At 37.9% G+C, this 27,899-nt stretch overlaps 1 protein-coding gene across 2 annotated transcripts in view; it reads right to left on the bottom strand.

Annotated features, from left to right (window-relative positions):
- Nucleotides 1–5,476: 5,476 nt before the first annotated feature.
- The window catches only part of AEBP2 (AE binding protein 2), an 80,275-nt gene continuing 57,852 nt past the window's right edge, over nucleotides 5,477–27,899 (bottom strand). Inside the window, exons 5-9 of one of the 2 annotated variants that reach the window (XM_019489463.2) lie at nucleotides 21,407–21,531; nucleotides 13,296–13,363; nucleotides 9,224–9,337; nucleotides 8,911–8,977; nucleotides 5,477–7,577 (exon numbers count right to left, since the gene is read on the bottom strand). In XM_019489463.2, coding sequence (XP_019345008.1) covers nucleotides 8,923–8,977; nucleotides 9,224–9,337; nucleotides 13,296–13,363; nucleotides 21,407–21,531 — 362 coding nt within the window. In that variant the 3' untranslated portion in view covers nucleotides 5,477–7,577; nucleotides 8,911–8,922. The remainder of the gene's footprint in view (nucleotides 7,578–8,910; nucleotides 8,978–9,223; nucleotides 9,338–13,295; nucleotides 13,364–21,406; nucleotides 21,532–27,899) is intronic. The other variant, XM_006269775.4, reaches the window with a different exon arrangement.

Genomic DNA, 27,899 nt, shown 5'->3' with positions numbered 1-27,899 from the left:
GCATCATAGCTCAGCAACTAGCAAATATCTTCAAGAACTCGTGGTGCTCCAGTGAAGTGCCCAAAGACTGGAAGGTCAATGTGGTGCCCATCTTCAAGAAACAGAGGAAAAGCAGATCCAGGGAACTACAGGCCTATCAACCTGACCTCTATATCCTAGGGAAGATCTTGGAAAAAATTATCGAAGAGACCACTCTTGACAAACTGGCTGATGGCAATGTCCTGAGGGACAGTCAGCACAGGTTTGTTGCAGGTAGGTCTTGCCTGGCCAATCTCATATCTTTGTATGACCAGGTGACCTATCACCTGGAAGAGATTGGCGTCTTATCTGGACTTTAAAAAATCCTTTGATCTGGTGTCCCATGATCTCATGGAACAATTGGCCAACTGCAGCTGTGGCTACATCACAGTCCGATGGCTGGGGAATTGGCTCCGAGGTCAGACCCAGAAGTTGGTAATCAATGGAAGTGAATCATCATGGTGGTGATGACCACCAAGTGGATGACCAGTGGTGTCCCCCAAGGCTCTGTCCTTGGACCTATACTCTTTAACATCTTTATTAACCAGGTGGACATTGGTGTCAGAAGATGACTGGCCAAGTTCGCTGATGACACCAAACTTTGGGCTAAAGTGTCCACACCTGAGGATAGGCCGACCTATCTAGGCTCAGAAAGGTCGGCCTATAGATCTAGGCCGACCTTGATGGGCTCAGAAAATAGGCTGATAAAAACCTGATGACATTCAATATCGAAAAATGCAAGGTACTGCACCTGGGGGGGACCGCACATCACGCTTATAGGCTTGCACCACAGCCAAAAGAGACTTGGGGGTCAGAACTGACCACAAGATGAATGTGAGTCACTGATGTGATATTGCAGCTGGTAAAGCGAGCAACACTCTGCTTGCATTCATAGATGCTTTTCAAGCAAATGTCATCCTCCTGCTGTACTTGGTGTTGGTGAGGCCACAGCTGGAGTACTGCATCCAATTCTGGGCTCCACAAATTTAAAAGGATGTGGAAAAGCTTGAGAGAGTCCAGAGGAGAGCCATGCACATGATCAGAGGGCAGGAGAATAGGCCTTATGAGGAAAGGCTGAGAGCCATGGGACTCTTCAGCCTGGAAAAGCACAGGCTCAGGTGTGACCTGGTGGCAGCCTATAAGTATGTAAGGGGTGTAACATCAGGATCTGGGAGAACACCTATTGACCAGAGCGCCCCAAGGGATGACGAGGTCAAACAGTTATGAACTCTTCTAAGACCGTTTTTAGGCTGGACATAAGGAAAAACGTCTTTACTGTCCGAGCCCCCAAGGCCTGGAATAGACTTCCTCCAGAGGTGGTGCAAGCACCTACTCTGGACTCTTAAGTAACATATGGATGCCTATCTTGCTGGAATCCTTTGCCCCTAGCTGTCTTCCTGCCCCTGGGACAGGGGGCTGGACTCAAAGATATTCCGAGGTCCCTTCCAGCCCTAACGTCTATGAAATCTTTATATACATGACTGGACTACTATTGGCTACAGTGGCAGCATGAAATAGTTGAAAAGCCTGCCGGCAGAGAATTTTCCCCAACAAAAATGTTGTACAAAGCAGATTAAGCATAGGATAGAGGAGCATTCTTGGGTTTCATATATTCAGTTTCTCCTGGAGAAGACCCTGCAAGACTATAGCTTTGTAACTGCTTTGATACAAGTGTGGCTGGCTGAGCCTAAAGAGAAAGAGTGAAGCTCAGAGAGCTTGAGGGAAAGAAGGTCTCAGGGCACAGGGGGAATTGGAATGGCACAATAAAGATCGACTGTTTTGAAGCAGTCTCTGAACTCCTCCTCCCCCACTTAAAAGGAGAAAACACTCTCTTACTTTGAGGGAGCTCATTAAAAGGAAGTAGCTCCCAGAGGTGGGAGGGCTATAGATCACCAGGGAAGCAAGAGATTCAGAAGGGGAAGGGTCTCAAAGCCAGATGCTTGCCTCTTGTGAATTCACGCTGGGCCTGGCTCCAAAGGGCCTTCTCAGGAGAGGGACACTCTCATCCAGAGGAAGAGCTTTCAATTTACCCTCAACAAGGGGCAGTTTAATCCTTTTTTGACAGCTCAGTTTTACCAAGCCAGCACATTCCCATTTGCTTTTTAAAATTTATGTAACGTTATTTTAAAGAACCTGTTGGTAACCTAACAAAAACACCTGATCATTAATAAATATAGGGGCATTTTTATATGGTTATAAAAAAAAAATCTAAATTATGCGTAGGCCATCTTTCCCTTCTGGAATGTTCTGTTTAAAATACTGTTTTCAGGGATCCAAGTGTTTATTTTACTTGCAAATCCATGTGCAAGTGGGAGCCATTTGCAGAATAGATCTGTGAACATTTACTCAAACAACTTATAGTAAATGACTGAAACGGACTGTAGGTTCAACTATTTGCACTCTTAAAAATAAACTCTTCCAATAGGATTCTTGCCGTGCCCCCATCTCCACCCCCCCAACTTAGAACAAATTGAGAAACATTTCTGCCTGCACTCATGTACAGAAAATTCAAATTGTAAATAAAAACAGCAGCAGAGGATGAAATGTTAAATAAAACTTGAAATACTGGATAAGACCAGTTTTACTTAAATAGAATAATCTTGCACTGAAACACAAAAAGGAATAAAGTTAATAAATTATTTCTGATCTCAAGTACACTAGTACTGAATCCTGCTTTCAAATGGAGCTAATTCCAGATTTATATCACTGTAACTGAAATCAGAACATCACCTGAGTCTATTCTTTTGCAGAAATCAAGTCATATCAGTATGCCTGGTGCTGTTCTTGTCTCAATTACACCAAACTCATTTCACACAAAGTACTTGCATAATAAAAGTAAAAACATTAAAAAGTACTAGTTTCTGTTTTTAATGCACTGTAGTAGACAGAATTAAAGCATGATCCAGTACTACATGATCATACAATTCCCAGCAAGTTATTTCCAGCTAACCCAGCCTTCCAGATGCCATATACTCTCTATTTGCAGAAAAAAAAAAATCTACCTTTGCTTCTACAAATGCCCTACCATCCACACAAAATGTAGGCAGAGGTATTCCAAAATGACTGGAGATCTGGGGTTCTTCAAGAGTTTGGTATCCAATACAACACAGGAAAAGGTAGCAAATTTCAGAGCGAACAGAAGTTCACCACTTCCTAAATTTTGGCACCTTTATAGAGTGCCTCAAGATAGGCATCTTAAAATTTAAGATATCTAACAATCAGTGATTCTTATAAAAAGCTTTGCTCTCATTAGATATTGATAGATCAACATATCTAATAAATGAATCTGGGTCATTCTCTGCTGTACATCAAATTAACTGCAGTGGGAAGAAATCCTATTAAAATAAAGAAATTGTACCCTATTTACCCACATCCAAGGCTACTCTGAATTTAAGACAATCCCCCAAAAATATTCTATAAAAAGAAAATGTATGAATTTGTTATCATTCACCATACATAGAATCTAATTAATGGGGGAGTTCTCTTAAATTCCACCCCCTTACTGCTGAGGCAGGGAATGCAGCATTTGGGGGGGGGGGGGGGGCAGACACCTGCCCATTACCCCATCATCCACTGGCCGCCTGTAGTGGCTCAGGCTCCAGGGCAGTCAGTGGCAACAACCTGGCCCAGTCAGGAAGCAAACAGCAGCTCTGGGCAAGCGGAAACAGCTCTGGAGCAAAAGATAAGCAGGGATGGGGAGTGTGGTGGACCAGGACATGTGGTCACCTCTTTCCTCTCCCCAAGCTGCACATGACAGATTTCCCCCACTGCCCCTGCCTCCACCACAGTCTCCTCTGCATGCACCCCCCTCCCCCAAAAGGTGTCCCCTTCACTCCTCTGCTATGCACCCCCTTCTCAGTAGCTCAGGTCCTGCTTTGATCCATAGCTTGGAATGTAGCAACCATCTGCCCTAGCCAGTACTCAAATCCAAGGCAAGGCTTTCACCCCCTTCCTCCCCCCGCTCCCTTTCCCAAGTTGACTGGGGGAAAAGAAAAATTCTTAAATCCAAGTAAATAAGTATATAGGGTAACAGCAGATACATGGACAGTTACAGCAAAACAGCTGATATACAATGAAAACATGTCTCCTTTTGACTCACTGCAATTTATTTGCCCCCAGATTAATGCTAAAATATAACCTTTAGAGAATGTTATGCTCTTATTTTTTCTGATGCAAATGAGCGAAAAGGTCTTCCTCAAATTTCTCCCACCAAACATCAGGTTACATCTACAACTAGGTCCACCCAAATGTCTAGAAGATGGGCAACAATTTTCAACCACAATAGAAGGAAGGTTTCTCCACAGATATAGAGACTGATACAAATCATGCATATTTACTGAATCCTAATTTCTGTTCAATTAGGCAATTATGATCTTGCACTGATACTTGGATTACACTAGCACATCTCTGTCCTACCCTGGCAACTCTTAGTGCATAATGTAGACATTTCTCTCTAGCTCATGTTCTCTATAATTCAATTCAAACAGGAACAAAGAACAACAGGCATGAGACTGCAGGAAGGAGGAAGGGCTGGGCATTGCTACAGGTTGGGAATATTAGAGCTGGTTTGCAAACTTCAAATCCATGATGGAGACTGCAGAATCATTTTCCCTTTGAAGAGACTAGGGCTCTTTTCCTCCCTTCTGCCTTTGTATTTCACAAATCAGAACATTCCTCAGGCATATAAAAGATAAAATTTAAAAGTCTTCATGGCAGAACACGTTAATTTCCATGTTTGGTTAGCGCTGGACACAACAGAACTTCAGATTTTTACAGGCCATAATATTAAGTACTAAAAGAATAACCGTTTTAACAGAAATGCATTTAAAATAATTAAACTAACAGGATTATTTCAGATTCATCATTAGCCATTTTCTGGAGTTTGTCTACAAAAGAACTCTACACAGCAGCTTTATTAGTTGAGAGAGAAATTAGGAGTATGCATTTAATAACAGATTTTCTTTAGCTTTCATTCATTTAAAAGCTAGATGAAAATAAGCTGGAATGAAAAGCAAAATATCATTAGCATTACATTTATCCTCATGGCCTACCTTGAAAAAGCAACCAGTCTTCCCAAACACAACCAACTAAACTTACCCAAATAGAAGCTTTAAAGGGTCACTTTTGTTTGGCTAGCATACATAGGATGACAGGATCCCAACAGGTGAATATAAAATACCATAAAAGAATTAAATATATAAAGTGTTTATGTTTACATGTGTTTATATTTATTATTATACAAGTTGAAAAACTTCCTTCTAGCTAAGGCAAAGAAAAAAAAAAGAAGCGCTTACCTTTTGGCTACCAGCACAAATTCAGATGCAACTATCCAATAATTCCTGAGGTGCAAAACGTTGTGCATTCAATAATTTACAGAGAAACTAAATGGATTTAAAACTTTTATCTTCAGCTCTGTATTGAAGAGCGTTATTGAATGGTTACAATTCTGAAGCTAGTATGTGGTTGTTTGCTTTGTTTTATTAGAAAAAATACTCAGGTGAGGTCTACAATCATCTGTCAATTATAAATGACTTACAAGAAACTCATGAAGCAATAAAATTAAAAAAATACAAATACAAACTATATCTGAAACACTTCTATTTGGCAATTTTATAATAAATTCAAAAAGGAACCAAAGAGACTGTAAATTATTTATAGGTACAGAAAAAGCAGTAGATGAAGTGCTCAAGCAAAAAACAAAACAAAACAAAAAAAAACACAAAAAAACCCCAAAACAAAAAACTGCATTTTTTTCAAAAATAAAGTCACATTGCTACAGATTGTATGAATAATAATACCCTTATTTATTAAACAACCATTCCAGAACATCTTATATTAGCAGTGCTTTCAATCTGCACTTCATTTTGTTTGATAAGATTTTTTTCATGTAGTATAAGTAACATTTTTAACCCATTGGAGCTAAGTGAGTCTCTCATGTCAGTACCAATGCAGAATGCATTTATATTATATTAGAATATGCTCACTCCTGCAGCCAAAAGGTTATTTCTAAGCTTTATTCTATTTAATAAAAATTTAGTGTAAAAACTGCTGGTTTTTAGATTCATTGTAGTAATGTGAAAACTCCTCCCCAACAAGGAGGGCTAATTCTGCAGTTTGACTGCATATATCCACACATTTCATATTTGTTCCTTCCAACAGCAAGGAAATGACCGATTTTACGTTCAATATCAGGAAGGAGTGCCAAAAATTCATTATGGGTATTGTTCATCCCTCAAAGATTTCTGGGAAGGATGTTCAATGTACTTTTGTCCTTATAACAGATATTAACAGTAGTATATATATTCCCTTAGGTATGCAAAAGACTTTTTTATTGTTAAGGAAGGTGCTTTTTTAAACAATTCTTCTGGCAGCCCTAGTGAATTACAATATCCTTCAATATTATTTCTACCATAATATATACATTTTAACTTTCATGCCCCTAGAAAACATCTACAGTACATTTCATAATATAAAAATATATTACAAATCTGCTGAATTATTTACAAGCAACATCCTATTATCTATATGCAACATTTTTGTCTCCATATAAGACTAACAGATTAGACACATTTCTATTTGTCAGTTAAAAAATCCATGACTTCTTGCTTATTAAGCAAGAAAGTGATTTAATTTTCCTTTTCATAGCCAACTTTGGTGCATAAAGAATTAAATTTCTAGATGTTTTTAAAAAATACTATTTTCTTTACATCCAGAAAGTTAGACCAAATAAAAAAAAAAAATACACTTTACATGTGAATAGGAGTCTCAAAGGTCAAAAAAATTAAAATAAGACACCAATATCATTACCTGCTTAACTAAAGGTTTTTCAAAAACCATTCATAAAAGTAGATCTCATTAACATACTATGCTAGTTCTGATAAAAGGGTCAGACATACTGCAACACTCTATCAACACCTTTCAGCCTTAGTATATGTATTTATACTTGATTGGGAAAAACAGGCATACCACTAACATGGGTTCATAGTTTATAATTTAACACCTCTTGTTATGGATTTGTGAAGAAACATGAGGTTACAATGATAACTGATTACTTTCCACCATATTTAGAAGTAATACAATAATCCCTTGGTAGTTTGTACACCGCCCAGGGTATGTTAGTTTCAGTTACTGTTGACAAGATTTCTATCAGCTCATTAATAGTTCTCCTGGAAAGTGAGAGGGTACGTTATGATGATCGCTTTCTCTTTTCAGATAAACTACTGTATTCACTAAAGAAAAAAAAGCACCTTAAAGCAGCAAGCATGCAAAGCCTTTTTAGCTGTTCCACTAAGTTGCCAGAAGAGTGTTTGCTCAGTCTCCCACTGTACCATTCCATGAAAATGTGGATATACAGTAATATATTAATATATTCCACAGAAGCATCAACTGCATTCACAGAATGTTTACACTAAGCATAAATATTATCTAAGAATTTAAAAGAAAAAGGATGGGGGTGACTAATGTGCAACTTTATTTCTAAATCCATTGTCAGTGACTAAGACTGCAGGTGTCCCCGCTTGCTTGATTTTTACCTCTTCAACCTCTTCTGTGGCATTGTTCTGCAAAAGAAAAAACATTTTGTGTTTCAAGATCTTCTTATTAGCTAACAACGTATTTTTATATGGAGAACACTGAACTCATGATAATCATTAAATCTGATTAAAACTGAAATGCCATTTTAGATAATCCCAAATTAGTGCATATTTCAGACAAGGAGCCATTATTTCACTTTTCTATTGTGTTCAGGATTTTATTAAAATATTAATGGCTGTGACTAGTGTCCTTGAATAATTCTTTCCCCATTATTTCTTTGATCTCATAATATTGTGCCTCACCCCCAAAGTTCTTGGAATCATACACTGATAAAACTCTAGACTACACATTACATACTTGGGAATATTTGTAATAGTTTTTCTTTTAATCCAAGGACTATACATTTTTTTCTTGAAAAGGTTAACATTCATTTTCATAAGGTTTCATAAGAAATTGGCAGAGAATAAATTAATCTATGTCTGATCTAATAATCTAAACAATACGAGTTAAATTCAGTGAGGGCAATGGAAGTACAGGTAACTAATACCTAAAGTAGGTAATAACACTCTGTGTTAAAAGTCTGTTTTTTAGAACAATATACAATCCAATTTTGCTCGTATCTTTATGAATTACTGATTTCACCAGTAATTCATATTCAAGTAAGTATTTTAAATACTTACATTTAGAGAGACAGCACATATAGGCAAGGAGAACTCTCTTTGTATTTAAACCAAGTTTTCATTAATTTGATTAGTGAAGTACATTGACTATTAAAGGTAAACTGAAAGGCTTATTACATATCCAGACCTCAGTTAAGTGTTCCATGTACTGCTTTAGACATTAGTGATATGATCAACTATTAGAGAGGAAACACAAGAACACTGAACTATGGTCATGGCAGGCAAATGGAGAAAGATTGGGTTTACTATTTGTTGAAGTATTTCTGTAATTCAGTCTATATACATACACAGTCATCTAATAATTTGGAATCCTCAACAATCTGAAGAGGAAATTAAAAGCATTTCAGATTACCTTTAAAAAGATTACATTGATACAATTGTGGGTATTGACAGGATTAAGTGGAATACACTAATACAGAGGGGGGAAAAAAAAAAAAAATCAGGAAAAATTAGAGATGTGATGGATTAGAGGCCATTCTGAAGACCTAAATACACAATTATGAATGTGGCTTAAAGACATGTGGCATGTACTGTCCCCTTCTTCTCTAATGAATCTTCCATTAAAAAAAGAATAGTACTTGTACGCAAGTACAGATGTCAAAGTAATACTGCATGTATTACAGCTGAATATAATATATGTAAAGATAAATTTGGACTTTAAAAAAATTGGTATACAAACCAGTATGTGATCTTAACAGAAGTGATCTTTCAGGATTCCACTGTATGTACCTCCTTTACTAGAATTTCTGTACACCAAGCACAAAAAAGTAAAATACACTTGGTAAATACACACATTCCCCGTTTCTCAGTAACTAGAGATCAGTTCAAGAAGTAATTCTGAAATTATTTAAAACCTCAGAACTTAACCTCTGGACGCTGACAGAGTCGAAGAGCCCTGTACTGATGCATCAGCAATAAGCAATCCTGACTTTTGACGTCAAAAAGTTAAGTGAGGTTTAAGATTGTTTTAAATAAAGTGATTCAAAATTTACCTGTATATGTTTGGGTCCAGAAGCAAGGCAGTATCTTTTGGTAGTTTTGATAAATGAACTACTTTAGTTTTTAATTGATGTCGTTCACTTTCATTTACCCACACATCAGGCAGACTATGAATAAATAAATAAAATAAAAATATTCAAAAAAGATAAACCCTTTTTCTCACCATAAAATTATGAGGTAAATGAATATACATGAAGCATTTTAATGCAATCTTCATATTTTACTTTTCAAAAAGCATCCTCATCGGAAAAAAGGACAAATTGTTATGTTAAAATTCAAAGCCTCTTAAATTTTTCAGTGCAAAATTGTTGCTAGGAAAAGTTGGTGTATAAGTTCCTTAGATATAATGGACCTGGAGTACTACCAACTTTGGTACTGTTAAACAAGAAAAAGGTGGACAGTGAGAAAGGACAGTGACACCAAAGAAAATATATTTTATTGGACTTGCAGTGGCAAAATAAATAATAAAAATAGAATGTTTGATGTTTGCAAGGATTAGGTAAGAATAAGGTAAATTTCAGGTAAATGCCCTGAGCATCATGCTGAGCTAATGAATTTATTAATTGTCTGTTTAATTATCATGAAACTAAAGCTTGACGCATTTGTACAAATTTGTGACTTCTGAACCAGAAATCCTGAAGTTACAAACATTTCTTTTTTTGGAAAAAAAGAACAGATATCCTACAAGTAAAATTTTCAGTTTCTGACAATTCTTATATTGAAACACAGTAAAACCTGGTTATTATACACTCAGCAATGTAAGCCTGGTGGGGCTGAGAGGAGAGCTGGTAACAACTGACAAAATACACTGGTCCAGTTCTTAAAACTCTGCAGTACTAGTCCACTGAAAACTGGCTCTCAATATTTCTGCCGCATTTGGTCATAAGTAAGGTGGACTGTATGTCCCAGGGTGGCACCTGCTCCAGTCTGCCTGCCTTGCTCCTGCCCAGCAGCAGTGGCGCCTGCCCTCTCACTTGCCTGGCACACCATGCTGCTCTGTGTCCCCACCGGACTCCACTCTGGGACTTCTGACCAATTGGCTGGGACAAGACTATGGAAGCCAGGACTGTCCCATTTTGCCCAGGTCATATGGTCACCCCAGCCATAAATTAGATTCTCAAAGTTCTGGTACAGCTATGTGGTGGGAGGACTGGTAGGTAGGTAAAAAAGTAATGGACTACAGCAGGATAATAATAGCCTTTATAAAAAACTGCTATTTTAGCAACTCTCCTTTCCCACAGCAACTGCTGACCTGGATTGTCCCAAGAGTTTTTAGTGCTTGCTGTGTAGGAAGGGGAGAAAAGAAAAATTAAAGTTACTGGTAAAACTAAAAGCCAAAACCTTTTAGTAGCACAAAACATTTTATTGGATTTGAGATATAAATCATTGACATGAAAGATTTCTAGTATAACATACAATTAATTTGGCATTGGTTTGGATAACCTCCTAACAAATCATGTCAAAAGTGAAATAACTAGTAGCTCCTATCAGAAGGATAATAAACTGTCCAGAATTACATAAGTTTACCACAAACATGTTTATCTTCTCTCAAATTTCAATGTATTACATTTTAGTGTCCCTGGATGACAGACATCTTCACCTCTGAACCCCAAATCCATTCCTGTAATTAGTTGTACACAGAGTACATCCTGAGTCATCAACTCAGAAATTAGGTTATGTAGTCAGAATTTTAAAGTAATAAAACTAACCCCAAGTAGCAAATTAAACTGAATTAATGTACTTGAAGATACTGCTTCTCTGCCTTAAAAATAAAGGTGTATCTACTAAAATAGCAGGTTAATGTAATATATATCCCTCTAAGCTGAACAGCTCTCAAGTTCTTTGTACTGATATCAAATCAAGGGTTGCCCAACTTAATCTGAGATACTTTATCGCTAAAAGATAAATTTGAAAATCTTGGTGATTATCATAAAAAATACTGAAATTCAATTTGATTTTCTAAAAGAAACACAGTTACACTACAATTTAAGTCTAATTTCTTTTAATGCTAATACACTAAAAACCTTCAGCTATAAACCAGTTAACCAAATAACCATTTGCCTGCAATAGGAATAACTACATAAAGTGGTAACACTGTAGAATAAACCTGTTACAGTACCATAAATTCACATTATTATTATAGGATATTATCAAGTGATAGTATATTTTCTAAGAGTGACAAAAATCATACCTTTCACTGGCATCTACAATATTATTCTCCACTCTTTCCCCTCCTGATTAAAATTTACACAGATGCGGAATTGAGCCCCAATGTCAAGGACACCAGGAAAAACAACTTACCGGCCATCCTCATCTTCTGAAGGTAGCAATTATAGTAGATCCACACAACTGTGTTCATGATTTGCACATGACTATTTTTGAATTCTAACTATTTCAATAGTTAAATTAGTCCATCAGAACATGGTGCATCCCTACCTGCTAATGAAGCTTTAAAACACTTAGGTTTGTATACTGTCCTCATTGCCAGTGCCAAAATCAGCCTCTAATTCAAATCTGCTTGATTACAAAGGATCACTGTACCTAAAAAAGTTTCCCTCTTCCAGAAAAGGTCACTGAGTGCACATTTAATTATGATTCTTGTTTTCTTAAATAGCAAAATTCATTAATATAACATTTGAACTTGAATATCCATGCCTAATTTCAAATTTATGTACTAATTTCTATCAAATTAGGGTTGCTTTTAAAAAGGAGCTTATTTGCTTCGAAAGCTTGTGGGAAACCCCCGTGGATTGCACAACGTTGGCTAAACTACACTCCTAATGGCTCTCCTAATAATGTTAAAACAAGGAATAGTCTACTTTTCCATAAGGCAAAGGATTATTCCACCTTTCCATATACAGTAAAAGCTCTGTTACCCAGCATCCCCTGGGAATGAGGGATACCAGATAACAAAATATGCCAGTTAATTGAGTGTTCCAAACAGGTGTCCTTGCCTGTTCAGGCCACCGCTTCTCCTGTTATGTCGCTGACCCTCCCGCAGCATCGCTGACCCTCCTGCGGGGCCTGTGGGCCAGGGAAGTGGGCCCCACGCAGCCTGTTATGCCCCCAGGCCACGGCGGGCTCGGCAGCACAGGCTGCTTTGCTCTGGGCTGTGGGGGCTCGGAGAAACTGGAAGTGCCACGGTGAGCACTTCCTGTTTCACTTTGCCTTACAAGCCGGCATGCCGGTTAAACAGAGCATGCCAGCTTGTACGGTGCCGGATAATGGAACTTTTACTGTAATTAGGATTATAATATTTGTACACAGAAACTTTTCTTTTTTGAAAATAAGTGTAATAAATTCTAATCTACATTCAATAGAGCAGTTTGGAAAACTGAAGGATATACAAGCTTACTTATATTTACAACTTTCAGTATCTTCTGTCCTAACTCAAGCAGATGACAACTCATTTTGCACAACTCAGCTACAACTGTAGTAATTTGAAATTTGACAGAATATTCCAAATATAAAGAAAATTCAATCAAATATGCGGGGGGGGGGGGGGCAGAAAAATCAAAGCTTAAGAGCAGCATGGGATTTTGGGGGATTTTTTTTTGCAGAAAGGAATGCGAAAAAGCAGTCTTGTGGGTTTTCAATTGAAAGTACCAAAAAGGCATCTTTCCACAGTCATTCTACTGACAGACCGTAGCACCTATTTTGTGTTTCTTCCAGTCTTGGTATACAAGCACTGATTATTACACTTTTGGGTGTCCACTTTAGATGGTCTTCTTTAACATTCACAGCACTGGAAATATGCTGAATTAGATGACCCACAGTGAAAGAACAAAAGCGGTTTTGAAAATCCATCATTTCAAGAAATATGTGAAGCAAAACCTTTTATGTTTACAAGCTCTACCTTTTATCCTTTACTGTGTCAGAAAGCAACAAAAATGCATGCTTCTGAGTTGCATAAAGGTCAAGATAGTTACACAAGACATTTATTGTAAAAGTGTTCAGAAGGAATGCTGTGCACACATTCATGACAAACAACATATTTTCTGCAATCTCTTCCTTCAGCTCAGCCCTCAAATGTGGCATCAGATCATTGGCAACCAATATACTCACATGTCCTCTGGTGTCCAATGAAGCAAAAGTTTTATTTTTCCAGAATCTTCTTTCCTCTTAGCTATTACCTGATATTAATAGTTAAAACAGTAAATATTATTAAAAATGTAACCTGTAGAATTTATGGTCATATTTATGTGTCTTACTAGGCTTCATTCCCAAATAATTCATTGGGCAAGTGTAACTGCTTTACTACCTGAAGTATGTACGAGATCCACAAACAGGTACTGAAGTAGTGTATGAGCTTACAACAGTACAGTTCTTTAATGAAGTGGTACTAATAGGTTAAGTCTTCCTTTAAGATTTTATCATTGACATATTAAATAACCACTGAATAATAATATATTCAGATACATCCCAAATAACTTTCAAACTTTCTAAAATTAAACACTTAAAAACCCATAACTTTAATAATAAATCTAGAAATAAACTCTTAAATTTTTTTTTTAATTCGTAAGTAAAAAACACTGATTTCATTCACAAACATGCACATGATACTTTACTAAATACTGGAGGGCAAAGGATTTGATACGGCTCATCTGAAACTGTTTATACATTTTATGTTAGACCGTTACTGGTGAATAATTAGAAAACTCTGGGAAAGGAGTCATAACACAGGACCTTGCTGTTCCCCTCCTCTGCTCTCCCAGACCAGTCCAGAGAGGGGAAGGAAATTGCTGTTCCCTGCCTCTTCCCCCAAACTGGGCACTGGCCATCCTCAGGAAGGGGCTGCTTCTGACTTTAGGTGTTCAGCACCTGAGAGTCCAGTGCTGGCTTCAGTTTTACTAATCTTAATTACGGAGATAGGAGAGTCTCTGTCCAAGGATTGTGAAAGGTGAATTACTTATTCACACAGCTGGCTTAACACCCATGCAGAAGCACTAGCAGCTACCAACAGAAATCACCAGGTTAGAAAGAGACTGATGTAATCTTTTTATACCAGTAACTATTAAGGATGGCAGTGATCATTAATTAATATCAAATGCCAAATCGATTCATAGAAGTAGGGTCAGAAGGGACCTTGTAAATCATCAAGTCCAAACCCCTGCCCTGGGCAAGAGAGAAAACTGGGCTCAAATGACCCCAGCCAGGTAGACAGCAAGCCTCCTCTTAAAGACCCCCAGAGTAGGAGCGCACACCACTTCCCTTGGAAGTTGGTTCCAGATCCTAGCCACCCTGACTGTGAAGTAGTGCCTTCGGATGTCTAGTCTAAACCTACTCTCTAACAATTTGTGGCGGTTATTCCTTGTTAACGGGGGGGGGGGGGGGGGGGGGAGGGGAGGGGGGAGGCGGCGCGCTAGGGGGAACAGGGTCTCTCCCAAACCCTGGTGGTCCCCCCCAGTGAGTTTATAGACGGATACATCATCCCCTTTGTGAAGTTCCCAACATAATGCCATAAACCTGAGAAATATAGGAGGAAGTTGGTAAAACACTCACTGGGAAGACAGCACACTTCAAATGTTAATACTAAGAGACTTAGGGCAACAGAGGAGGGGGGGCAGGAAAAAAAAGACACTGCAAGAATCTACATGCGCACTTTATTTTGGAGCTGACTAATTAGGTCCGCAGTCAAGTGTCACAGTCTATATGTGTGCCAGTATTAGGGTGCAGTAAATTAATTAAGTCCACTGTAGGATAGTACTGTCCTCGAGTAATTGTGTGTGCTCAAATGCTGCTGGCTGCCAACTAGCCCTGCACTGTAGCACCCTCATGCCCCAGCCAGCCCCTCTGGCACCCAAAGCTGCCACCCAGAACCTAGGGCTGACCCCCAAGACTCCCTTGCCAGTCCAGAGCTCCTCTGCCCTGGGCTCAATGTGCTGCAGTCTTGGGCACATGTATAAACACTGTGCCTGGGAGCAGCTGACTACAGTGTGAACTGAGCTAGAGTTTATCACATCACCTAAACTGAATGTGTAGATGTACCCACTGCAAGGAAAACTGTCTAATACAGTGATTCTCAACCAGGGTGCTGTGGAACCTTGTGAAAACACCTACATATGATTCACACGAAACTCAGAGATTTCAAATAGGAATCCATAGTGTCAAAAACGGTCTGACCTTTCGTGGTCCGAGTTCTTTGCAACAGAAAAATTATTATATTTTCCTGTCCTCAAGAAACCAGTGAAAGTTATAAGCTGGCATTGTCAAAGTGTGCCTCGAGTTTAACAAGAGGTGCCTTGAGTCTAAAAAGTTTGAAAACTGGTGATCTAATACAGTGCTGGGTAATTGCATAGTGGTTTGAGAGGCAATAGTTTCTTCTCACAGTTGTAAAATATGGGATTTAAGTTCACCACATCTGAACTCTGCTGAAAATTGGCAGATCACCAGGGCTAACTGACTCAGCAGCGATGTTAGTTACAGGTCTCTTAAATAAGACGTAAATAAATTTAGGTCTTTATGCCAGTGGAAGGTTACTGTAGTAAAGTTCATTATTACCTCTGCTTTCCTCATAAGTATACACCTAACAAGCACCACTATCACTGAACATATGTCAAAGGTAAGCTCCATTTTGTTGTAAGGGAATGTATCTAATAACCATTTAATTCAGTTTCTGGCTCCCTTGTACTATCTGTGCTGGAAGGAATGACTGAAGAACATGACCACTGTTTAAATGTTATGCAACGTTTTACAGAATCCCAAAGAACCGAGAAACAAAAACTTGCACTGTCCAGTGAATGTGACCTGTGCAGAAAGACTGTTTAATATTAATATTCTGCAATAAAATATGACAGTTTCAGGAATTTAGTATTACTTTAAATATTTTTATTAAGACTACTGGCTAGAAATCACTATCAAAACAGAATGAATGTGATACCCCCTTGTGACTCAGTTCTTGAATGAATTAGAATCCAAGCTTTAATATGCTGTAAACTTAAGCAGCAACTGTAGCCTTGAACCTCAATACTTGGAATTGGGTTTTTTTTTTAAATTAAGTGTCCTACCATATTTTTTAAATCTGTGACATTGAAGTCAGTTTGCATTATTATGTACATTTAAATAGTATATTCACTTTTTGTATTTTGCTATTATGTTTCATAGCAATTTAGAGAGGAACCCCAGTAGAATGTATTTTTGAACAGAGAATTCCATCAACAAAACACTTACCAGATGGAATAATTTAAAACAGTCATATAAGACAAGTTAACTCAATCTACATTGGGAAAATAGAAACATAACACGGTATGTCTGAGAAGTCAAACTCAGACCTAAGGACGAAAGGAAAGAAGCAAACACCAGAGTCAAAGACACTATAGAGAAAGGCCTATTCCCAACTCCCCTGTCCTCAGATAAACATAGTTAACACTGTCAACTTGAGATACACAACAGATTTCAAACCGCTGTGTGAAGACTGGAGAGAGACCACTTCCAAGATGAATTGTATTAGAGCCTCAGGGTGTGGGCTTTTGTAATATGTAGTGCAGAGGAATTCAAAGAAGTGTGGAGTGATGCTAGACAGTGAAGCAGAGAAAAGGGATGCATCTTGAAGAACTTATACTGGACACCTAAGTTACATTTCTTTCCTTGAGCACAAATAATTTATATCGTAAAACATTTCCCCGTGTTGGGGAAGTACAGGTTTTACTGTCCCAACTGGAGAAAAGACACAAAATCCTGTGTAAGAAACGTCTCATGAGATGTCCAGAAAATGGACAAGGAAGGTGAACTAGGGTTGGGTATTGTGGGAAACTAGATTGCATGTCCAGCAGAGATAATTTCTAATACTTACTTGTACTACATTCCTTGATAGCAAGAAAGAATAAACATTCCTCATTTCAGATGAAAGTATATGAAGGGAAATAAGTGCATAGGGTTGTGGGGCAGAGAGGGCCAACCAGTTAAAAATCACTGGCAACATGGACCACTGGCATCTAGCAAAGAATAGGCAGCAGCATGTTAAGTATTCATTTTACATCCTCCACATGTATCTGCAGTAGCTCTTAAGACAATTGGTGGTAAAAAGCAAGGGAATGGTATTTTGCTTCTTACGAGGGTGTGCTTTCTGCCTGCTACTGGACTGTTTTGCTACATTTGTTTGCTGGCACACAACAATCTGGTAACAATCTGAACCTAACAGCTGTTGCCCTTTTGAAACACTAGATGTACATGTGTTCATATCCCCTGGTATTATCCACAAGTCAAGGTAAGTTTCCATCTACCCTGTATCTACAGCTCCTCTCCTAGATTCAGAGGTTTCAGATTACTTCCCCAACTCACCAAGTAGTGAGAATGTATCACTTGTTTGTTTTCTTGGGGCATGTTCCCAGGTTTCCCAGCATTCTAGATTTGGGGATTACTAGTCTCATTTGCTTTAAGGCATATGAGCTCCATGAGCTCCTTTTCCCTTTACATGCAATAGACATGGGTCATATTGGGACCCTTCTATAAAATACATCTATCAAGCAAATTCCATGTTTTGGTAGCGTTGGAGCAATGCTGTGATGGTACAGGAATTATAAGGGGCAAACATTTTTGTGGATGATAACTTCTTGGACGGGCATGGGAGAACATGTAGAACAGCTACTGTGATACTAGCAAACAGAATTAATGTGACCCATGCTTGCAAAACTACATACAGCTAAAAAAGGAGAAGCTGCATTGCTGTAATAGTCCTGCTGTGAAGATCTTAAGAACAAAAGATGCATTATTTCTAAAACTGAATTAATTTTATTCATGTGATCATGTGAAGCTTTTTACTTACATGAGCAACTTCAATATATATGGTACATATGCTACTTCTTTTAAACACCCTATTCCTACCTGTAAGATGCACACATTTACAAAGGAATTTAGAGACAAAGAGAAAGTAAATTTATGTAGATCTATCTATGCCGTACTGTGCATCTGTAAGGTTTCCAAGTTCAGAATTAGGATAGGTTATTATTGGTAAATGGAATTCTACTGACCTCTTCTGGAGAAGAGAAAAACCTCATCCTTTAAAAAAAAATTTTTTTTAAGTCTGGCAACAAATTTACTTCTTGTGTTTCACAGATTTGTTTAACATTTTAAAAAAATTGTAATAGTTTATAATAGTTATAGGAAGTGGAACTAGCAGGGTTAGCAAAACAAAGATACAGAGCACTGAAATAAACCCAGGAAGGATAATTGTGCATGTTGTACTTGTATTTTGCCTCTAACAGATAAAAATTAAGAACACCTGCAAAGGCAGGAAAATTGATATCAATATTCAAAATCAGAAATCCAGAGAACTAGTTTATATAACAATGATAGTATCCAAAGTTGCTGCTGCTGTAAGCTGAAACTGAAATCCATGAAAACACACAAATCTTTCTTTTGAGAGATCACTTTCCAATATTCTAAGAAGGTGGCAAGTCTATCAAATTTCAAAGCTAATCATAAATAGTAAAAAACATCATTTGAGACCGACAAACTATAAACTGTAGTTTAAACAGATCAGCATCTGCCACTGAAACATAAATGGGATGTGCTTGATACTTTCCTCTTGGCTTAATAGAAAGGGGAAGCCAAATGTCAAGACAGAAAAATGACAATAAATAAAGCAAGTCAGAGTTTAGGCAAGAAAAGATCAAGAGGAAAAAAATCATCAGTTCCCATAGCATTTACAAAACAAGTAGCAGCAATTTCAGCCAAATATGCCAGTCAATATAGTAGCTTGAGTGCTTTTATAATAGAAGTCAATTCTGATAGCATTTTACCATAAAGAATCATATACCATAAAGAATCAAATACTCTGTACGGATTTTTAAAGTGGTATTTAAAGAAAAACAAAATGTATTGTGCACCATGCAAATACATGAACAGCACAAGAACTTTACAAATTTTCCTGGTTAAAAAAGGATGGATTTAAAAGTGTGTAGAAGATTCTTTAAGAACTGAGAAAACACATTTGGGCCACTGTTCCCAGATCCATAGCGAGGATACAATTTTAGGGCCCAAACCTCATCCTGCTTTTACTCCCCCCTTACAAGATTTTCTAGTTGTCAGAGTTGGGCTTCCACATCTGCTATGGATCTGGGCAAAAGTTTGGGAGAGGTGGTAGGGGTAGGTATAAGCAAAGCATTTTTCCCTCCAGAAGAACCGATCAATTATGACGATTTTCTATTTTTCTCTGAACAGCCTGAAAGGCTTGGTTAATTCAAAACTTGAGAATTAGAGATAATTAAAATAAGAATAATCACAATAAACAGAGAAACTCTGGTGTTTCCTTGAAGCAAATATAATGAAACTCTGGTGTTTCCTTGAAGCTGAGACTGGGTAGGAAGACAGGTCACCAACTCTAACACAGGCCACAACAGCTAGTAGGCCTAGATAACCTGGCTTCTAAGAAGGAAAGACATCTTACATTTCAGGCATATTAAGATACCTTTTGTATGTGCCCTCATCAGGGTGGATAAAAATCAACGATTAAAAAAAACCCAACACTTTTTTTTATTTAAATCATTTTTTTAAAGATTTTTTTTAAAGCTATATAAAGGTAGTTTTAATTTAAGATATGTTAAACCTCAAAGATATCATCATGGAATAAGGATTATAACTTCTAATTATATACTATGAAACAATATTATTCATGTAACCTTTTTAAAAAGGTTTTATAAATAGGTCACAACATGTCGTGGACTGTATTAGGGGCCCAATCTTATGGGGTTCCAGAGGCTCCTCTATTGATTAGTAAGGATTAAAGAAAACCACTCAACCCAATGGGACTCAGTGCTCAGACTAGAAGATCCCATTAAGCATCTCTGTGATGCTTAGCTTCAGTTCTCAAACTGTGGATCTGGACTGCGGATTTGTATCTCCAGAGACAACATCCTTGTTAACAGCAGTATATGGAGATGAGAGAGAACACACCTGATTACCTACCCATCAGTCCTCTTTGTCTCTCTGCAAGACTGTGTATACACAGTCAAGCCCTTACCTTTCTCTAAAAATGCAAAGTTGCAAGAAGTTAAATGAATAAAGGATATCAAATAACAAGAATGCACTTTTTGTAGAAAACAACGATCAGAGCTTCCTGACCAGTGAGTTAAATCACAATTTAAATCAAATCCACCCTCACCCTCATGAATGGAATGTGACTGGATTCATTATGTTTGGAAGCTTAAGTCAAGGGTAACGCGCCCTAAATTTAAGTAGGGCAGTTATCTTTCTACTAATCCAATTAATGTTATTACATTAAAAAAGAACAATCCCTCATACTCCACATACAAATTGTTAAAGAACGTGCAGCCCACCACTGAAAACTCATCTCTTTATCTATGCCTTTGACTCTTCGGCATATCAGTATCACCTCACCCAAGAAAGAGGCATAAATCTTTATTACTGGGATGTTGTCACCCAGTTTTTTGTAGCAAATTTTCTTGTTCTTCTCACCGTATTCTAATGAGTCCAGCCTGTCTACATATTTTTGCAAGTTATCTAACACAACTCTTAAAAAGTATAGAGAGGAATACATCCAGTCTACTACTTAATCCCTGTTTTACCAGTGTTTTGTTGGTATGCTAATGGGAAATGGCCAACATTAAATTTAAATTAATTTTGGCCTTATCTGGTATAAGGAAAGAGGCCTTGATATGTAGTGTTTCCATCAGCCATACCTAGTACAACATATACTAAAAGTCCATAGTGTTTGATAACTGCACATACCTTTTATTCTTCCCTTCCTCAAACTAAATATTAAGCTTTTTAAACTCCTTATATGAAGAACCGTAATATTCTCTAATGCTCACTGTTATCCTTTTCTGTTTTCTAATATTAATCCTTAAAAATCCCACATGACATCACCAACATGGATTCATAGTAAGAAGCCAGCAATTTATTTATTTATTTAACTTGGAAGACAATGAAGGTACATTTTTCATCATTACAAATCTACAGCTGTATGTTCCCCTAGCAGGAAAAGTTATAAAAATGTTCAGATCTACAATGCAAAAATATGATTACAATAACTATTACCAATATGGCTTAATAGTTAATTTCTTGACTTGCATGGTTAGCAATTAGGTAAAAAGCATGATCATCATTTTTTTTAATGTCAGCAGCACAGTGATCACTTAGGTAAGAATTAGAATATCAATAAAGCAATTACATGTTCAGATGCAGATATATAAATATAAGGACAATATAATACTTACAGTACTATGAAATACAACACTGTGACCTTTTCCTAAACTTTCTATGTGAGCTGAGAGGTTGAAGCAGATGGCTCGATGTCGAATAGCATCCAGTGTTTGTGCATCAAAGAAGTCATGTGGTCTTGCTAGAAAAAAAAATTTTAGCATTAAACTCCCGAGGTGGTGCAATCATCCAAACACCTTCAACCTTATATTTTTATCAGAAGTCTGTTAAATGTCTTTAGACAAATCAGTTAAGTTCATCCATGCAGAATGCATGGTGCCCTGTCATCTCATTCTAAATTCTGAGTATGAGGCATAGCCTCAGAACTGGCTGTTGTCCTATTACCCCTTTAAGTTCATTCAGAATAGAGGGGTTGTTCTTTTTTGGTTTTGTTTTTTTAAAATGTTTGACATAAGGACAACATATGCGTTAAACCAGTGATGCCCAACCTTTCAGATACACAGGCCAGATGATGGAGCACAGCAGGCCCACAAACCAAATTTGGCATGCGGGACTAGCACACCAGACTAACCCCTAACACTGGATGGGGCCTATGGTGTCTCATGGTGCTCTCCAGGATCAACCCCTACACACTTGGTCCAGCTGTGGACTGGTCTGGTGCTCAGGCTCAATCCAGCAACTGGGGTCATGTCAACTGGCTGGTGAGGCTCTCCATGGGTGCAGAAATTTGACAGTGGGGCAGATGTGGCCCACAAGCCCTACTTTGAGCACCAGGTACACATTAAATCTAATGCAACTCCTCCTCTATTTAAATTGTTGTTGAGCATTATCTTACTGGTTAACTTTCAATATAAAAACCTTGAAAGATTCAGCAATTCTCACTGATAAGTACTGCAAGTGTTGCAATTTCTTTTATGAACAGAGCCCTGCTCCTCAGAAACTGATCAATTCCTTTTTAACAAACAAGTATTTCAACAGTACTACAAATGCTGTCCCAGAAACTGCCCACAACACCACTGTGAATACGTACTACCTTACTCTTCTAGACCAGGGGTGTCAGATATGACCCATGGAACCCTATGATTTGGCCTGAAGTACTGCCTATGCGTCTCTGCCTGTGGTGCACAGAGCCAGTCTGGGGCACAGGGCTACAGTTGCTGTGCATGCAAAATACAGGGGCAGTCCAAAATTCATGCTGCATGTAGTGCCTGTGCCATACCAGCTGTACCCCAGACTAGCCCTATGTGCTAGTGGACTAGTCTTGCATGCCGACTGCAGCACTACATACATATGGTGCCCATTCCAGCCTGGCCCTGTGCACTGGATATGCTGCACAGGGCCAATCTGTGGGCTGATCTACTAGAGATGTTATAAATTAGTTCAGAGTAGTTTTAAAATATAGCTCCTTGTATTTTTAACATACCAAAATAGCACCATTCAGATTTAACATGTGGCTGGTATGGTATTTGAAGTCACCTGTCATTTTATTATTACCAATAGAAAAATCATTAATATTTCTATAGGTATCTACTGGCGTGCTGTAAAGAATGGTTTTGAAGCAAAACTGGATAAAGCCAAATGAAATCAGGAAGGGAATCCCACTAGAGGTCCCCTTAAATTAAAATTAAAACCAGTTTAACCACTGTTACTCAAATTGTTTCTGTTCTACTTTGAGCACTATTTCAATTAGTTATTTTTAACATATCACTGTACTACCAAGTAAAAGGCAGGAGTAAATGTCAAGGAATTCTAACTTCCAATCAAAGGGTTAATCTGTGGATTACTGTACATAATAGCATGCTTTTTAAAATCCAGGTATTTATCGCATGCTTTTTAAAACACAAAGAATAAAAGGCAAAATTAACATTGGGGTATTGGCTATCAACAATAAATACCTTTTATATTGCGTGATAACTGCTGAAATTAAGATGAACATCTGCCAGTTGTTCTGTCAGATCTTGAGTTTTAACTTACTTTTAGCTGAAGTGGAATTAAAATCCTTCTTGTACTGTAAAATCAGTTTGTAAGCAGTAACATGATGAGCCAATGGAAGTGGCTTGTCTAAGGCAATGAAAACCTTTTATAGGTTGAGATGGACCTTAACTGTAAATGTTTCCAGAAATAAAAGTAAAAAGCTGTGTATAATGTATCCTGAGGCTTGCTAATAATATTGTATCTACACTGTTTTTAAGAGCTTTGGAAATTTGCATTTAGTTGAAAGGTAAGTAGAGTTAAATACAAAATATACCCTGATCATACCCTGGCAGAAATATAGCCAAGCTAAAATTTTAATGAACACTTATTGTATAATTAAGTCTACATTATGTACAGTTAAGATACGCTGTTAATAGTGTCAGTTTCAAGAAAATTCATCCTTTTACTCTGTGTTCTAGATTAATGTAATTGTTCAATGCTGCCTGTAGTTAATTTTCTGTCACTCCTGAAATATGTAAAGGCTAGTCCAAAGACCTGAGTTATTACCATGCAAACTGAAAAAAAGTTGTTGTTTTTTTTTTTAACAGCTTCTACTCTTCTTCCTCTCCAAAAAAGATTAGCTATCAAATATTTTTAAATAGTTCTACAAGGCGAAGTGTTTTAAAACTTGTATGAAGTCTTTAAAGACTTCATACAAAGCTTTGCTATACTTTGGGAACCAATTAATGCATTAGTCTGTACAGGATGTTCTGTACTTGTTTTCTCAGAATTCAATACTGCAAGTCAGGCAATATTGCTTGTAAATGCTTTCCTGCTGCAAACAGATCATCTGAAATTATACTGTATTATTTGTAGGGCTACTGAAGCTAATCATTATATAGAGTTCAATTCTGTTGTGTTGTAGTACATACCTTTGTTTTAGCACAAAGGTTTAGCTTTGTACCTGAACTAACTTTAGCAGCTACTTTCTGTAACGTAACACACAACTTTTGAAAGGATAAAACTAGTGTAAAATACCACATCAAGGCAAACTTGGGCTTAAAAAAAAATCTATAACATTAATGCAGATACCCAAGTAAATCATTTCCTCCAGGAATTCTTTACGTTTCTTCTACCTCAGAACCTCACAACCACCCACTTCTTCCTTCTCTGATCCAGTAACTTGGAGTCCTTTACTCTGAAGCACAAAATGCAGTTCTGCAGAATTTGTTTTTAAAGTTTACTGATCGATTAACACAGATCAAGTGCCACTCCTCGATATATGCTAAATCCACTGTCACAAAAACATTGTTGTGAGCTTCACTTAATATCTAACTCTTGTTTTCAATGAACAACACTGACCAACAACCTTTTTAGAAATTTCAAGGTGTCCTTTCTCTCATTAAGTATATTTATAGCAACAGAGCCACCTTGTGGCTGCCTCAAAGTAGGGATCATAAATACGGACAGGAGAACTCCTAATGGTAGGTCAAAACCATGTGTTCCCAACCCCTACTAGGCAACGCAACCTGGCTTTGAGGAACTCTGCTCCAACACAAAGAGGCTCAGGCTATGAACAGGCACTGCATTTGTGCTGGGAGAAATGCCCTTCTCCTGGCACAAAAGGTAGCGACAAGCATTAAAGTCTTCTTATGAAAGAAAACCAGGTCTTCTGTGACTAAGTGACAGCACTAACAAACAGGAACTTCTTCAGAGAGAGAAGTTTCTACTGCCACCTCTAATGACTGTCTTATGCTTATTATCAGGGCCTTAAGGAGCCCCATTATGCCACAGTCCTCCACTCCCCACCCCACACTTCCAAGCAGAATGGAAGAGTGCTAGCTCTCTGATGGCTCACTCAGCAACAAGATGTCAAGAAGCCCTTGCGGGAGCCTACTGTCTGCGTCATTACCTTTATCCTTGAACAGAACCAGGGAAATGAGACTGGGACACAGCAAACCCAACAACAAGGGTCAACAACATACAGCCTATAGAGCCACTGGATCCAAACCACAAAGCTAGAGGGCTTTGCCTGTGCCTAGGCTGGGGCCAGGCAGTAAGGAGCTGTGTCAGGAAAAAGGCAGCTTCCAGGCACAACCACACTGCTGCTGCTTCTTTCCACCCTCCCAGCTTTGGTCCAACAGAAGCTGGGTGGTTTTGGCAGTACACAGGTGGCTGGAGACTTTTCAGAAGCCAAATTGGGCCCAGGCAGCCTGTGTCCATGATCATGATGCTTCTTCCAGACCCGCATTTCCCAGCTATGGAACAGGGAAAATCCTCTGACCCACGTTAGACCCAAGCCAGGTTGTTCCAGCCTGCAGCTTGTAAAAGGAGCCCCTGCCCTAGCCAGTCCTGCCAATCACCTGGTCAAGAGATCAAGGCAGGAAGGGGGAAGTTAAAACCCTCCTGGACAGCCCCTGGAGGGTTTGAGCTGTGCCATGTCTGCCTCCCACCCTGTACATAGAACCAAGTCACTCCCACTTTTGGCAGGTGACAGGGGAAAGAGGAGAGAGGGCACTCCTAAAAATTTGCTTCACCTTTTATACAGAAGGTAAGCACAGATTTTACTACAGCATAACATCCCACAAGATGCAAGAGAGAGATCAAGAAGTGTGAATCACCTTTTTGTGGGTTTTTGGTTGTAGCCATCCATGTTGGTCTAAGGAACAGACAGGCAAGGTTCTTTGGGAAGATGTGGTATCTGTTATTAGAGCAACTGAGTAGTTGGAAAGAAGTTCTTTGCAAGCTTTCGGGCATAAGCATCCTTCTTCAGAGTGTCTGCAGAAGGAGGATACTCCCTATGCCTGCAGAAGGGTAACTGTACCTGAAAGCTTGCAAAGAACTTTTTCCCCAACTACTCAGTCGGTCTAATAAAAAAAAATATCACATGTACCCAAACAACCTTGCCAATCACATTTTTCTGTCTTCATGTGTTAACACTAAACTTATTCCTGTGCATCAAATATTTACCCCTTAACACCAGAAGCACAGCTAAATCCCAAGTACTTCTATCCTTCATGTCACAAGTTTTGTGTACACTTGAGCCACCAAAGGCAAGCATATCGCATCTTTTGGCTAGAATCTACTAGACAAAATATTGTAGTTCATGCAATTAAGATTCTCATTTGGAGTCTTATGAAGGTTACAGTCCTTTATGATATTACATTTAGTAAACTTTATTATGGCTGTTACTAGGTGTAATGTTATCTTGTGTAACTGCAAAGGCAAGAAACATTTTTGAGAATGAAAGCCTAGATTCTTCAGAAAACATGAAGCAATCCCTCCCAAAAAACACAGCATTGTAAGCTCTTCTTAAGTTGATGGTGCAAAGCTGAAATCCACTTTTAAAATATTTGGCTGGAAGCCTCCAAACATGTTAGGAAGACAGAATTACAAAGTGTCTATAGTAGCAGAAATTATAGCTGGGAAAATGAGGATTCAAAATAATTTTCTTAAGGATTATAGCAACAAGGTCAAACAATTTCCACAGGACAGCAGGCATTTTTAGCTACCAAGGTGTCTAAGACAAAAGAAAGAAAAATCAGTTTACCAAAACACTGGGTTCAACTGCAAAAATGCACATAACATTCATGAACAGGAAGACACAAAAGCAAAATTTTACTTGAATGTTTGGTTGAGAAAACTATTATATTTTAACTTACTGGACTAAAACAGTTTATACTGTTGGCTTATTTTCTATGTTGGCAACATGCCATTCTTAAACTCTCTCACATGAATACTGATCATCAAAAGGATATTTTCCTGGGGCTGAGCAAGCAACATAGCCTTGCTATTCCGATAACTTTGAGTTTCACAGATCTATACATGAGGACATTTGAATGACCACGCGTGTAAGGAATCAGGAACAAATCAACATTCAGTTAGCCACTTCTACTTTAGATAACCAAAAACCAGGTGAAGACAGAATCATGAGATTAAGTAGGAGTAAATGAAGTACTTTAGTAAACGTCTTTTTTTGGCAAAAAGAAATTGATCTGTGACCTCAGAAAACTGCATGTTAGGGTATTTCTTTTCCTTTTTGACAGATAATTTATTATAACTTGCTTTGCACAGAGATCAATAGAAGCTCAACACCTCTGAAACTCTGGCCACTTATTAAAGTGCTGAAACACAGATTTAGAGTTGCATCATGAATTTACATTTAGACAATGTTCTGATAATTCTCTTTGCTTTTTTTTGTTTGTTTGTTTTTCGGGGTGTGGTTATGGCCTAATTTTTGTGTGTGTGTATTTCACTAAAAAAAATAATTTTTTTTACACACTTTACTATAGGTTCTTTGCGTTACTGTAAATAAAATGGAGAAACAGCAAGATGCATGAAAAGAAAAACCTTTGAAAAGTCTACCTGATTCCAAAGAGTTCAATGAAATTTCCTACTTATGAAGAAAGTTTTAAAGACATAACATTTTCTGAAAATGGCATCAACTTTGGATATATTTAGGGACATGGGGCCTCTGGAAAAGTACATCAAAGGAGCCAGCTCAATTAGACAGAATTTTTGCCTTACAGCAAAGCCATGTGGTTCATTCTCCATTTGTCTCATGAGGTATAAAACTGCAAATGATCATGCAACTGTGCTTTCTTTCTACAAAAATGTAAACCAGATAAAGCCTAA

Source organism: Alligator mississippiensis, chromosome 4 (assembly GCF_030867095.1).
Source record: "Alligator mississippiensis isolate rAllMis1 chromosome 4, rAllMis1, whole genome shotgun sequence".
Classification (NCBI taxonomy): domain Eukaryota; kingdom Metazoa; phylum Chordata; order Crocodylia; family Alligatoridae; genus Alligator; species Alligator mississippiensis.
This window is presented reverse-complemented; position numbering and strand designations above follow the sequence as displayed.